Source organism: Ziziphus jujuba, chromosome 9 (assembly GCF_031755915.1).
Source record: "Ziziphus jujuba cultivar Dongzao chromosome 9, ASM3175591v1".
NCBI classification, from domain to species: domain Eukaryota; kingdom Viridiplantae; phylum Streptophyta; class Magnoliopsida; order Rosales; family Rhamnaceae; genus Ziziphus; species Ziziphus jujuba.
Genome location: NC_083387.1, coordinates 15,015,318 through 15,028,373, shown reverse-complemented (window position 1 = coordinate 15,028,373; position 13,056 = coordinate 15,015,318). Strand labels below are relative to the sequence as shown.

Sequence of the window (13,056 nt, the reverse complement as noted above, 5' to 3'; positions counted from 1 at the left end):
ATCTGAACTTGGAATAGTGGCAAAGTAGTGCAACCAAATTTATCTGTGAATTATTCTTAAAGGTCTTTAAGACTAGTCCTAAAAATTCTTTCAATAAGCCAGACAGATATGACTTGAAAATGCCCTGTATTCCAATTGTTGACCAAAAATGAAAAAAATAAATAAATTCCTAAAAGATTTATGAATTGTCTATTTGGATTAGAATCTTAAAAAGGCCATTTTGCAATTAGATTGGTCTCTTTTATATATAAAAACATCAATCAAATATGCTGTTCCAATTACTAGCTACCACTAGATGTAGAGTGGGAATCAGGTTCTTTTTAAGTTTCTTTTTTGAACAACTTTGGGAATCAGGTTCTTGTAAATCTGCTATGGCTTGGCCCTTTTGTGGCAGAGATATTCACGCCTTTCTTTGTTTCTTACATCATATTCTCATCACTTACAGGCTACGCACTAAAATTGTTTATCATGTTATTTTAAGTTTCTTCATTGATCAACTGTGGGAATGGGGTTTTTGTTTTTTCCATCTTCCAATTGCTTATGTAGAGTCTCATAAACTATATGCTAAAATTGTATAAGTATGGGTTTGGAATCCCAAAAACAATATCTTTTTTTTGGGTGAATAACCCGTAAAATGCCCAGCACTTTTGAAAGAGATCGGTTGGGCCATTACAATATATATCCTTAAAGCAGGGTCCTTTGTTATAATTATGTTCCTTGAAAAGATTTTATCTGATTTGTCATAATAATAAAGTAATTAAAGAAGGTAACAACAATAACAACAACAAATAAGAGCTTGCACTTCGCATCAGACATAATTAAACCTTATTTCATGGTGATTCTTCCCTACCAATTACATTAATTATATGTCTAATGATATTTATATATAAGTCTCTCAATAAATTGCCAACATTGTGAAGTAGTATGACCGACATCTCCTTTTTTATTTTTCTTTTTCCCTAATAAACGGGAGAATCACAGTAAGAGTTATGAGAATAGAGTTGACCCAAATAATTGTTTATACTAAAAGAAAAATAATTTCACTTGGATAGTCAAATCTAATGGAAATTTAGAATGTGAAGGAAACCAAAACCTGGAACTTAGAAATTTTTAAAAGCTTTTCCGAAAGCTTTCTAAGCAATATTTAAAGAAATCCTCCAAATTTTATTCTTTTCAAATTTTTTTTAATATGAGATAGAAAAATTCAAATTTAGGATGATTCAAATTCAGGATGATTGTATGAAAAAAAATATCTTTCACTACGCTTATAGTTTAATTGGACAGCTCTCCTGTTTCGATCAAAAAAAAAAAAAAAAAAAAACTTTATTAAAATCTAACAGCATGAGATCCAGTTGCAAGTTAGCATTGAACTACCAAAAGCATAAAAGTTAGCATTGAATTAATTCAAAAAAAGGCAAAATACTAAATCTAATCAGATTAACCAAATTAATATGTAGATGGAACTTTCTGGTAGAGGAAATATGTTTCTTCATAATTTCTTATACCTTTCAACTACCAATACATTTTCAAAAAATTACCAAAAGAAATACATTTTCAGGAAAAAAAAAGAAAAAAAAAACATTTTTTGTGCAACTCCACATTGTACATGAATAATTTGATATCATAAATCATTTATAATTAAACACTCAATAATTATTTTATAATTTAGAACCATATGCTTTATTTTTATGTTGGATATAATTTTAATTATTTGATTTATATTTTACATGATAATTAAAAATTATACAAAATGTTACAATATATAATTATACATGTAATATTTTCTTCCCATCTAAATTTCTATTTGCGGAAATTAATTAAAAAAAAAAAGGCAAAGTGGAGGAACAGCTGTCCTTGGGAGAAGAAACCCGTGAAGATACATATGGATGTAGCATTTCCTTCCTTTATTTATTTATTTATTGTTTTTTTGGGTAAAAATATGTATGGATATAAGTTGGTGCATAAATAATAAGCTAAACTTTGTGTCTAAAAAGTAGCAAAATGGAAAGCTGACCAAAGAAGTTTCTTTCATTACAACTTGTTCCAAGCTTTTAGATTCTTCTTTTTTTTTTTTTTTTTTTTTTTTTTTTAAAAGAAAATTTTTTCGTTTGATTTTTATGCCACCCAACCCCACCAGCAGACATTAAATTAATGTGAAAAGAATGGTCTACTTCTTTTATGTTCTCTGGTTGCTCAAAGTTTCTAAACTTTGGTCCTCCACTCATTTATATAGAGATAATGAAAATTCTAGCTCTTCTTTTTCCGACCCCACAAACATTTGAAAACAAAAAAAAACAATATGATTAATTGCAGAAGCAGAAACTTTATCATTTCCAATGCGGATTTATGCCATCAACATGCTTAATAAGGTCCCGCACAAAATCATATTCTGAACCGTGCCAAAATGATATCATCAATATGTTAATGCATTTCATCAAGCTTTGTTCCTTGAATATGATACACCTCATGATTATACAGTTCCATTTTCCCCACCTTTTTTATTCCCTCAAAATCGTCGCTCGTACACCTACTTTGAAACCCCTTGTGAGCTCTTTATCCTTATTTTAATTTATAGGGTTAGGGTGACTTAGGGAATTCACCATATATTGAGGTTGGTCGAAGGTTATTGTTTCCACTTTCCTTGTGACCTTTCTCTTAATTTTTAACGAAAGTATAACAATTACATTTTACGTGCAGTGTTTAAATAAATTATTAAATATATATTGCTAGGTTGAAGACAAGAGTAGATAAAATTAAATACCAATACATAGTTCATATTTATTGGCTTGATCCATTAATGTCTGCATATTAAAATGAAATTGATTGAAGAACTGAAAATTGATCCAAAGCACAATCAATGAATAATCTAGAAAGAAAAAAAACTTTTTTAAAAAGGGTTTAAACTTAAACAACATAAATTCAAACCTAATTACTTCTAGAAGACAAATTTTATAGAATATATATGTGTTGTTGAAAGTTCATGTTGAAGATTTTATGAGGCAATCTACATTTTCTAAATTGGAAACAAGAACGAAGTTTCTGCTGTATACATCACAGAATTGTCAGCCACATATATATGATTTCCTCGACTTTCATTAGCCGCAATATTATCCAATCTTCAAATTTTGATTATCATTTGGACAAAACAAAGAGAAATAAAAAAAATCAATAAATGTATGAGTCAACTCCTACCATCCATTAGTAAAAAGTCTGACTCATACTACGCTTTTCCCTACATGTGAACATATTATTTTTCTAAGCCGTGTTTGGGCGTGGAACATATTATATCCGTTGACAAAGCTAACCCAAACACGCTAATACTAATCATATTCTTAATTTTAAAACCCCGCACACTGGATTCCTTCACAATTTTGGTCATGTGAGGCACAGAATAATACCAAAAGAGAAAAATATTAATCCTAATGGTAGATTACCATAGCGATCTTTTGTCCCTTAATGTAGCTTTTGACTCTTTTTGTTGTCTGCTTCCTCGTCCGTATTACATATGCCTCATTTTAAAACATTAGTAAAAAGATAAAATAAAATATATATAAGTAAAAAAATAATAGTATTTTAAAATGAAATTTAACAACTTATTTATTAAGTTTATATATTTTATTATATAATTGATTCATATTTAATTACGTTTATTTTTCAAAAATGAACTTAAATAAATTAAGATTTTATTATTAATTAATTATAAATAGTAAAAGATAAGCAAGCAAATTTGAAGAAATAGTTAGAACATAACCTATATCTATATTAGCAAACACAATAAAAAGGGAAAAAAGATCTCTATCCGTAAATTTATCTGTGATCCATAATAGTTATTATCTTTATATAGTTCATATGTTATGCTAAAAGGGTAAGAAAATAAAAATAAAAAACCAGAAATAGAAGTGCTCGGCATAATTACGTTACACTAAGTCTATCAACGATCCACAATAATCACACTAGAAACCTCTAGAATAAGTTTGTTCCGCTACGGCAAAGTTTATAAGAATAGCTGATAATGCTTCTCCAATTCGGCCTAAAAAGTCAACTACCACTGCCCGGGCCCATTTAATTACTGTTGACACAATAGCCGCCGTCCGATATTTCCCACTTCCAATTTATTTATTAATTTTATCCTTTTTTTTATGGCTTATTAAATAAATATAGTTGAGATTCTTATGAATTGAAATTCCATATTTGCCCCTTTGGTTTTTTTTTGTCTTCAGAACTTTGCTATAAATTCTAATCCGCAGACGGTCCCTCGATTTGTGTGTCTCATATTCTCTTGCCGATTCTAGAAACTCTAAAAGCAAGCTCGTCAACCATGTCGTACAAGGTGACCTCCACCCTTTGCATGGTCTTCCTCCTTCTCTTCTTCTTCTCTCTGACTAGCCACGCTCGGCCGGAACCAGCTTTTTCCGATGTCAATACTTCAGCGAAAATTCAACACCTGGTAAGTAAATTAAGATGTCTGGTAATATGGTCGATTTTTTATTGTTTATAATTTTCCTGCTATAAAATTTACATAGATACTTTTAATTTCTATGCTGAAAAAACTTGTGGGTTTGTTGTGTGTTTGAATGTATAGGACGATGAGGCGGAGAAAGTGATGGTTGAAGAAAGTTGTGAAGGAATTGGAGAAGAAGAGTGCTTGATGAGGAGAACACTGGTTGCTCACATTGATTATATCTATACACAGAAGAATAAACCATAGAATATCTTATATATTTTTGTAATATGTAATATATATATATATATATATATATTCCTAATATTTGTTCCTCTCAGTTCAATACCCTCTTTTTCTTGGCTATTTTTTCTCCGATTATTTTCATGTATTATAAATTTATATATTATTGATTTTCGGAGGTCGGGTTGTAATAGTAAATAAATAGTGCCCCTCTTAATTTTCTATTTTTCGAGGGGGAAAGATTTCTTGTGTGTTATTTGATAGTACTAGATATATATGTTCTGTTTTCTTACTTTTTATTAACCAATGTACCGTACATATATATATGTATATATATCAATATCTGAGGAGCTCTTTTTTTTTTTTTTTTTTTTTTGAAAAGTAATATTTAATGATCTTTAGTGATACGTTTAATTTTTTATGGGAAAATTAACTGGTAAACAACATTTTTGGTTGATATTTCAACTACTTGTTCAAACTGAACTCTAATAAGGTTAAATATTAATCAATTAACCAAGTTGATCAACAAGTTATATTCCATATAATTTTAAATTAATTCAAAAATAACAATTCCAATACATATTTAATATATTGTGATAATTATGTAGATTACCTCTTAAGAAAAATGAATAATTTGGCCAAACGGTGCCATCACTAAAGTATAAAAGCGAGTTATACCAATTAGACTCATGCAAGCATACACCATGTATTTATATATTTCTAGATCACACCGTTTATCTACCCCTTATTATAGCATTACCGTAACTATCTATGATATATACAATGGTGTTTAAATTAGAATATCTTCAGCTTTAATTTTTAAATTAAAAATAAGTATATTAAATTATTTAAAACTGTTGGATTGCATATATTGGATATGATAGGTTCAACAATTCTAGATTATTAAGTTTATTTTGTCTTCAATTTATAAAGTTAAGTATATTTTCACTTAGATGGGACTGTATATCTATATTATACTATAAATTGTTAAAGATTGACATGAGATTGTTTATAGTACAAGCAAAGTGGTTAATTTCAATTCCATATGGCAATAAGTACATTTTTCCTTGGCAATAAGTCATAATACGTAGTAAATAAGGTTGATCAAATTTAAACCACTTCTTTCTCTTAATAATCTTGGTAGTTGCTTTTGAGTTTTTGTACAATATGATCTAGATTTTTGGTTTTATTTTTTACGTTTCTCTCCGAATCAAGTTTATAAATGAATTATATTATTATTAGATATATAACAATAATGTTATGAAGTTCAATTAGTTAGCAATTTAGGGTATGATATTAATAGGGATATCATAGAACATATTCATAAAATCTTTTGTACAAACAAGTTGTCTGTTTGTTCATGGAAAACCAATAGTCTCTCATTCTAACACCACATTTGTGATTTCGAATTCCGTATAGCGTGTATATATATAATGAATAAAATATTGAAAAGTGTGTCTTCGATTGATCACTATCTGAGGGCAAGCAGTCTATGTAAGGCATGGCAAGCAGCATCATATTAGTGTTGGAAATTATGATGAAGAATCATCAGGACCCATGTTTGTAAAGCTTTTGTGCAAGATATTATAATTACCATTATCATCTAGTGCCAGGACTTTATTCACCCATGTCTACATTTGTCAATTACATAAATATATAAATATATATATATATTAACTTTTCTCTCATTTAAGAAAATAAGTTTTGGATTCATCCAAGACAACATGCATCCTTAATAAATTCTGGATAAAATATCCCAGATAATAAAGAGACTAATGTATATATGTGGTTTCTACAGTCACCTTATAAGTAGGTATAATAAGCCATACATGTATATATTCGTCTATATAAGAGTAGTTTCATTCAATAAAAGGTAGAGTTCGAAGCACCATCTCCAAAATAATAATGACAATAATAATAATAGAACTTTTTATTTGTGAAATGTGAATTGCCATCTAGGAAATAATAAACTTTGTTACTGAATTGAATTTTCCAAATAGATAATAAATATGGTTATATTATAATAAAACTAAAAATCCATGGAAGGAGGCACACGTAGGATTGTGGTTGTTTTTGATGTGAACGTGTATAAATGCAGAGCGCGTTAGAGTAATGGATATTCAAGTGACGGAATTCATCTACATTTACAAACAAACAACCATGAATGATTAATGCTCCGTCTCTTCTTACATATTTAATGCCCTTCCTTCAATCTTACGACTTAGCGTGTGTGATGAGTTTTCAACTATAACAGCTTGTGGTACACACTGTGGCAGCAAGGTCAGTACTGATCATTTTTTTATTATTTTATTTTATTTTTTGAAGCAAACTGAAGTTAATAATCTATCGGCTCTCAGAGATTTTATGAATTAGATCATATTCAATTAGTACGTAGTGGGAAATGGTCAACGTGCATGGGTGCTCGAGATATCACACACACACACACACACACACACACACACAAAATAATGCTCTTTTGCAAAATATCCTGGATTTAATAAAATCCAAACTTTTAATTTTGATCATTGGATCTTATCAATGATTAAAATCACATTTTGGCTTAAAAACTCGTTGTGACCTTTTATTTTCCTTCTCTTTCACTCCATGCTCACACTATTCTTCGTTTCCATCCCCTTCCCATGAAATAAATATGATATCTTCCTCTGTTACAACTCCATCACCACCATTGTGGAACGGCTACAAACAAAACGTAAAACATCTAGTTAGTAGCCTATGGAAGCCCAAAAACTCAAAAATCAGATTCAATGTGTTCATTCCAAATTTAACAAGTTAAGATCTATATGAAATCTAGTCATGAAAATAATAAAATCATTCCAAACTACCCATTCCATTTTGAATTGAAAGATGGTGAGCCTCTTTAATCTTTCAAACCCAAGCCAATTTCCATTTTAGTTTAACTTGTTTGGATGCTTGGAAGTCGGAAGTTTCTTAAGAAAGTTGTGCAATTATTACTACTCCTTAGAAAGAAGGATGACATGGTAGGGGTTGTCATGACTTGACAACTTAGCTTCATCTTCATATAATTACTTGCTAGATCTTTGTTTCCTTGATTGTGGGTAAAGATTTTGGTTTCAACAAAGAATTAGACAAAAAAACAGCACACCTTGAACCCGGTTAAGATTCACTAGATGCCCAATTGCTAATTAATTAGCCCTAACTCAAACATATGTAAGTCTAAATGGATTAACCACAAGAAAATTTGTTTCTTGATCTTTTGCATGATTTTCATCTGTTCATGGAGATTTTTTTGTAGTTAATTTTTAAAATGTTTGAACTTTAAAACTTCACTCAACGTATATTAATTTTCTTTAGCTTGCATAGGAACCTTGTAGACATTAAAAAGAGATACTCCAACTCTTAGTAATAATACCAAAATTGGTTTTTAATGTCAACTATCATGATCTATTTGGTTAGATCAAGAGATCATCAAAGAAATCTGAGGTTGTGTGAGGGAAAAATGAAGATAAAGTCATATGAGTCTATCTTGAATGTTGATGAAATCCAACAATCAAAATTAAAATCTTGAATTTTAGCTATATCTAGAATTTTCTAAATAAAAATCTTCTTGTATATAAATATATATATTTATAGAAAATTTTTACGATGTGAACAGTCTGTATGCAGATAATGAGTATTGATGACGATTTTTGAAAAAGCCATGTGTGAGAATATTGACGATGGTTTTTTCAAAAATCGTCGTCAATACCCATGGTCCCCATGCGATCTCGTCTGCACTATAGACGGACTCTATGTTTATATACGCTCATAAGAATTTTGCCAAGCGGATATTTACATTAAAGGCGTCTTAATCCTTATTGAGGCCCTAGGCAAAAATAACAATAAATTTTTAAAATTAATTTTAATTTTTTTTATCTATATTTTATCATTTTAAGATGCAAAGTTATTAATTAAATCTTCATATGTAGGTTTTGATGATAAAATCTTTTTTCAACTCATAAACAAGCAGGTTAAATCGCCAAAAATGATTTTTTAATTTTGTACCATCTACTTCCATTAAAAAGAAAAAAAGTGTTCTATATCATGAGCTACAACAATAACTTATAAATAACTTCAAATATGAATTCATACAAAAAGAAAATAGAAAAAGAAAGGTTATAAGAATGAACAATGAATATAAATTTATTAAATAAATAATACCAATAAGATAATGTTTTTTGTGAAAATTTGAATTGAACTGTGTAAATTATATAATAAGATTTAACAACTTTTAGATGTGAAATATAAGTATAAAAAAAGAAGAGACAGAGAGCAGATGGAAAAATTAATCAACATGGAAGTTTTTAACATTTATTTTTCTGGTCTTATTCCTTCATAGTTAAAGCTTCAGACAAGTATAGAAAATAGATAATTTAATTATATATATAGAGAGAGAGAGCGAGAGAAAATTTAATAGTTGACGGATGCTATTTTTCAAAAATAAAAATATATTAGTAACGATTAAGCTAAAAATAATAAATTGGAATTAAAGTTGAATTCTAAAAATCAAAAGTTTGTGTTTATAAAAGAAAATTATTCCATCTTATATATTAAATGAAAAGTGATAAAACTATATATATGTGAAGTAATATATATATATATATATAGCAATTTTAAAATGAAATTTTTTTGATAATATATATATATATATATATATATATACATGTATATAGATTTTCTCTTTTACAAATAATATTTGGAAATTTTTTGAAGCCTTCATTTTTGTGGGATCCTAGACACAAGCCTTAATAGTCATCCTTTAAGCCGATTTGTCTGCATTTTATTAAGATGGGGATATTTAATTTCAAATAATTATTTTATGGACAATGATTTTTTGAGAACACGTATCCCATTGACAAAATACGGATATTCAAATGCATTAATTACATGCAGTCTCTCCTGGTAAAAGATTGGCTACAGTTGAAGGATTAGCCATTTTTGGGACACCTAGAGGTAAAATATATATATATATATATATATCCCTTTCAACTTCAAATAAAAATATATTATATACATCTAGTCAGAATATTTGTGGGATTGATGAGTCATTCTATATATATATATATATATCTAGAAACAATTCAAGCAAAAAAAATCTATATATATATATATATCTAGAAACAAGATTAATCAATGGAAGTTTCAATATAGTTGTAATTTTAATCATCTGAACACCTAGTTTTTGACCAGTAGGGTTGGTTCAATTGTATGCCTATTACACATATCTTCAAAATCGTGGCAAGTCATACTTCTTTCTCTTTAGTTTAAAACCATTATCATAATCATCTCAAAAAATTAAATGAGAAAGAACTAATTTCCATTTTATGTTGAAAACCTATGGATATGACGTACTTGCTAAAAGTTGTATTTGACCAATTAATTAGCTTTAAGATTTAAAAATTATTTGAAATGTCAAGGTACATATACATATACGTACATATATATATATATATATATATATATATATATATTAAAATAAAAATATATTGATGTGTTGCAGAGATTGCCACTTGATATGAGATGAAAACTATATTCCAGGCAATATATATCAAAATTCTATATATTTTTATAATTGTTGGTAAAAAATTTTAATAAATATTATATTGGCTATCCAATGAGTATACCTAATAGTATATTTTTTTTCTTACGACAAAATAAACCTAATTAGTCATGACATTGTATTGTTTATACACACTGTTGGATATGTTTATCCAATAAAACCAATAAGATTTATAAAAAATTATTGTAAAATTACACTTGTCAAGTATGTATCACGTATGTATATATATATATGTATCTGAACCGTATCCGGCTTCCTTTGTTGACCAAAGTTGAAAGATAATAGCGGTTGTTGATTAATTTGGATGGCCTTTGCAGGAAACGTAGTGTAAAAATGAATAATTTGGTGTGAAGCTAATAAACATCATGATGACACCATACCATAGTTTGACCATCCAGAACAATACCATCTTCTTGGCTGACTCTCTCGATGACACCATACCATAGTTTGACCATCCAGAACAATACCATCTTCTTGGCTGACTCTCTCTGTATATACACGTCATTTATGACAAAGCATTCGCATTTATGGATAAAAGGCTCTATTACTCGGTATATTAATAAATAAATAAATAAAAAAGGCTATAGACTTTTTGCTATAACAAGCTAGCCCATGATGCCTTTTACCAAAAAAAAAAAAAAAGGGCTAGCTCATAGTGCTGTTCTTGATTTCTAGGCTGCATTTAATTCATTTACTTCTCGTTTACAAAGGAAAAGAAAAAGAATCTACTCTTTTTTTTTTTTTTTAAATATTTGTCTGTGGAAAAGAATTGTTAAAAATGACTAATTGTGGTCGAAGTGCCTTTTTTTTTTTGGGGGGGGGGGGGGGGATTTATGGTCTAAGTAGAAAAGTGTCACTACAACGATGTCTACAGCTACAACTGATTTTGTCACTAAAAATAATGATTTGTCACTAAAACTCAATTCATTTGTCACTGGATTGTGGCCATAACCCCGTCACTCAAACTGGTTAGCTACAAATCTTAAATGTTTGTAGCTGAAATAAGATATCAGTGGCAAAATTAAATTTCATTACTGTTATCAGCATTATCACTTAAAAACACTTTTGACGCAAAATGCATATATTTTTCTCCCTATAAGTTACCTTTTTGTAACTAAAGCTCCTACCCTCAGTGACGAAACTAAATTTGTGGGTCATGCTATTGGCATTTAGTGACATGTTGAGCTTTTGTAACTTGCAGTTGTAGTGTCACTATTTGTAGAATAAAACCATTTTATGATTGTATTAAATCTTTTGCATACCTAATATAGATTAAAATAAGGAATCTAATATAAATAACAAAAAGATGTTTTTTTATACCACGTTAACCATGTCAATACATTAATACTTTTACTGTTATCAATATGAACATCACCAAAACTACCAAGTCTAGAAATTCCTTTACAAAAGAAAGGGTCTGTAAATTAAGAAAAATCAAAACACTTTCCCATTTCAAAGACACAAATCTACTTTTCGTCTGATCTTCATACAACTTTGTTTTAGTTTCCCTTTTTCTTGCTGCATTAGTTTACCAAATGCCGCACTCTTGCCATCATAAACCTGCTAAAAACAAACATAAGAAAACAGTTCAGGTTTTAATGTAAAATGCGATAATATAGAGTAGGAGAAAGAACAATGTATCCAAAAGTAAAAAGGAAAAGACAGAAAAATATTTAACAAGTCAATTAAAATCTATAGACCTCACTTAAGCATAGGAACTGTTGAGTTTCACAAGTACATGGCGGTCAACATTACTTGTTGCGACTTTTACTTGTTCATCTATCCAGGAATTTCTTTTAATGTGAAATCAAAGGCTTTGAAACATTAAAAACTTCTCAATTAAGTAAAACAATATGTCTAAGACACAGTAATGCAGTCAGAAGGTGTTGATAACACTACATTTTGGCACACATAGGGCCTGCATATCAATCCTTACCAATTGCCATACAACAATGGATTTCCAATAAAGCTAACACAAAATACACCACCAAGTCTGTAGATGCAAATTTGAGAACAATTAACCACAGTTTCCTATTATATCTGTTTGGAGAAAACTGAGAAGTTTCTAATTTGAGGTGCAATCCCTGACAGGATGTTCTATAAGACATTCCTGAGACACAAAAACTATCATTTACAAAGACTTCCAAGTTGACGAGATAACATTGGAAAAAATTTAAGGAATAAAACTTACAGAGAGCCTAAACTAAAACTATCTAATAGCTGACCAGGTATCTTTCCATGCAAATTGTTGTTATTTAGTATGCTGCAATAAGTTCCAATCTTTATATCAAAGTTAAGATGGCATACTAAAACATCTGAAAATAAATTAAAAATAGAAGGAAAAAAAATTTTTAAACCCAAAGCAGTGCACTAAAACAGACATACTGTTGAATGACATGTCACTAGAAAAGTGTTTACAATGTTGATATAAAATTAGTGGAAATCCAAATTATACCCCTAAACTATACACAGACAAAGTAAACATATAAGAACCCACATAATCCATATGCATCTAATATTTCCGAGTTCTGCTGGCAATTTGCTATAAAGATGATTGAAACTCAAATTCCTGAAACCAAATGTTCCTCTTATATCATTTGTAGATTTGATGCTGTATTACACTAATAAAGTAGATAAATAAAGGAAGACATGCAAAAAGAAAATACAGAGCAAGATGGAAACAGTTAAAGCAGGGGAGAATAATATAACGACAGTATACCTATCAAATTGCTTTTCCCCTCATGAGGCACAAATTTGGAGAAGAATATTAAACCAATTAATGAGATGCAGAAAT

At 29.1% G+C, this 13,056-nt stretch overlaps 1 protein-coding gene across 1 annotated transcript; it reads left to right on the top strand.

Moving 5' to 3' along the window:
* The first annotated feature begins 4,242 nt into the window (after positions 1 to 4,242).
* Positions 4,243 to 5,034, top strand: LOC112489243 (phytosulfokines). The gene is made up of 2 exons (XM_025067446.3): positions 4,243 to 4,447; positions 4,583 to 5,034. Exons 1-2 carry the CDS (start codon positions 4,319 to 4,321, stop codon positions 4,706 to 4,708), a joined length of 255 nt encoding a protein of 84 aa, XP_024923214.2. The 5' UTR covers positions 4,243 to 4,318; the 3' UTR covers positions 4,709 to 5,034.
* The last annotated feature ends 8,022 nt before the right edge of the window (positions 5,035 to 13,056 follow it).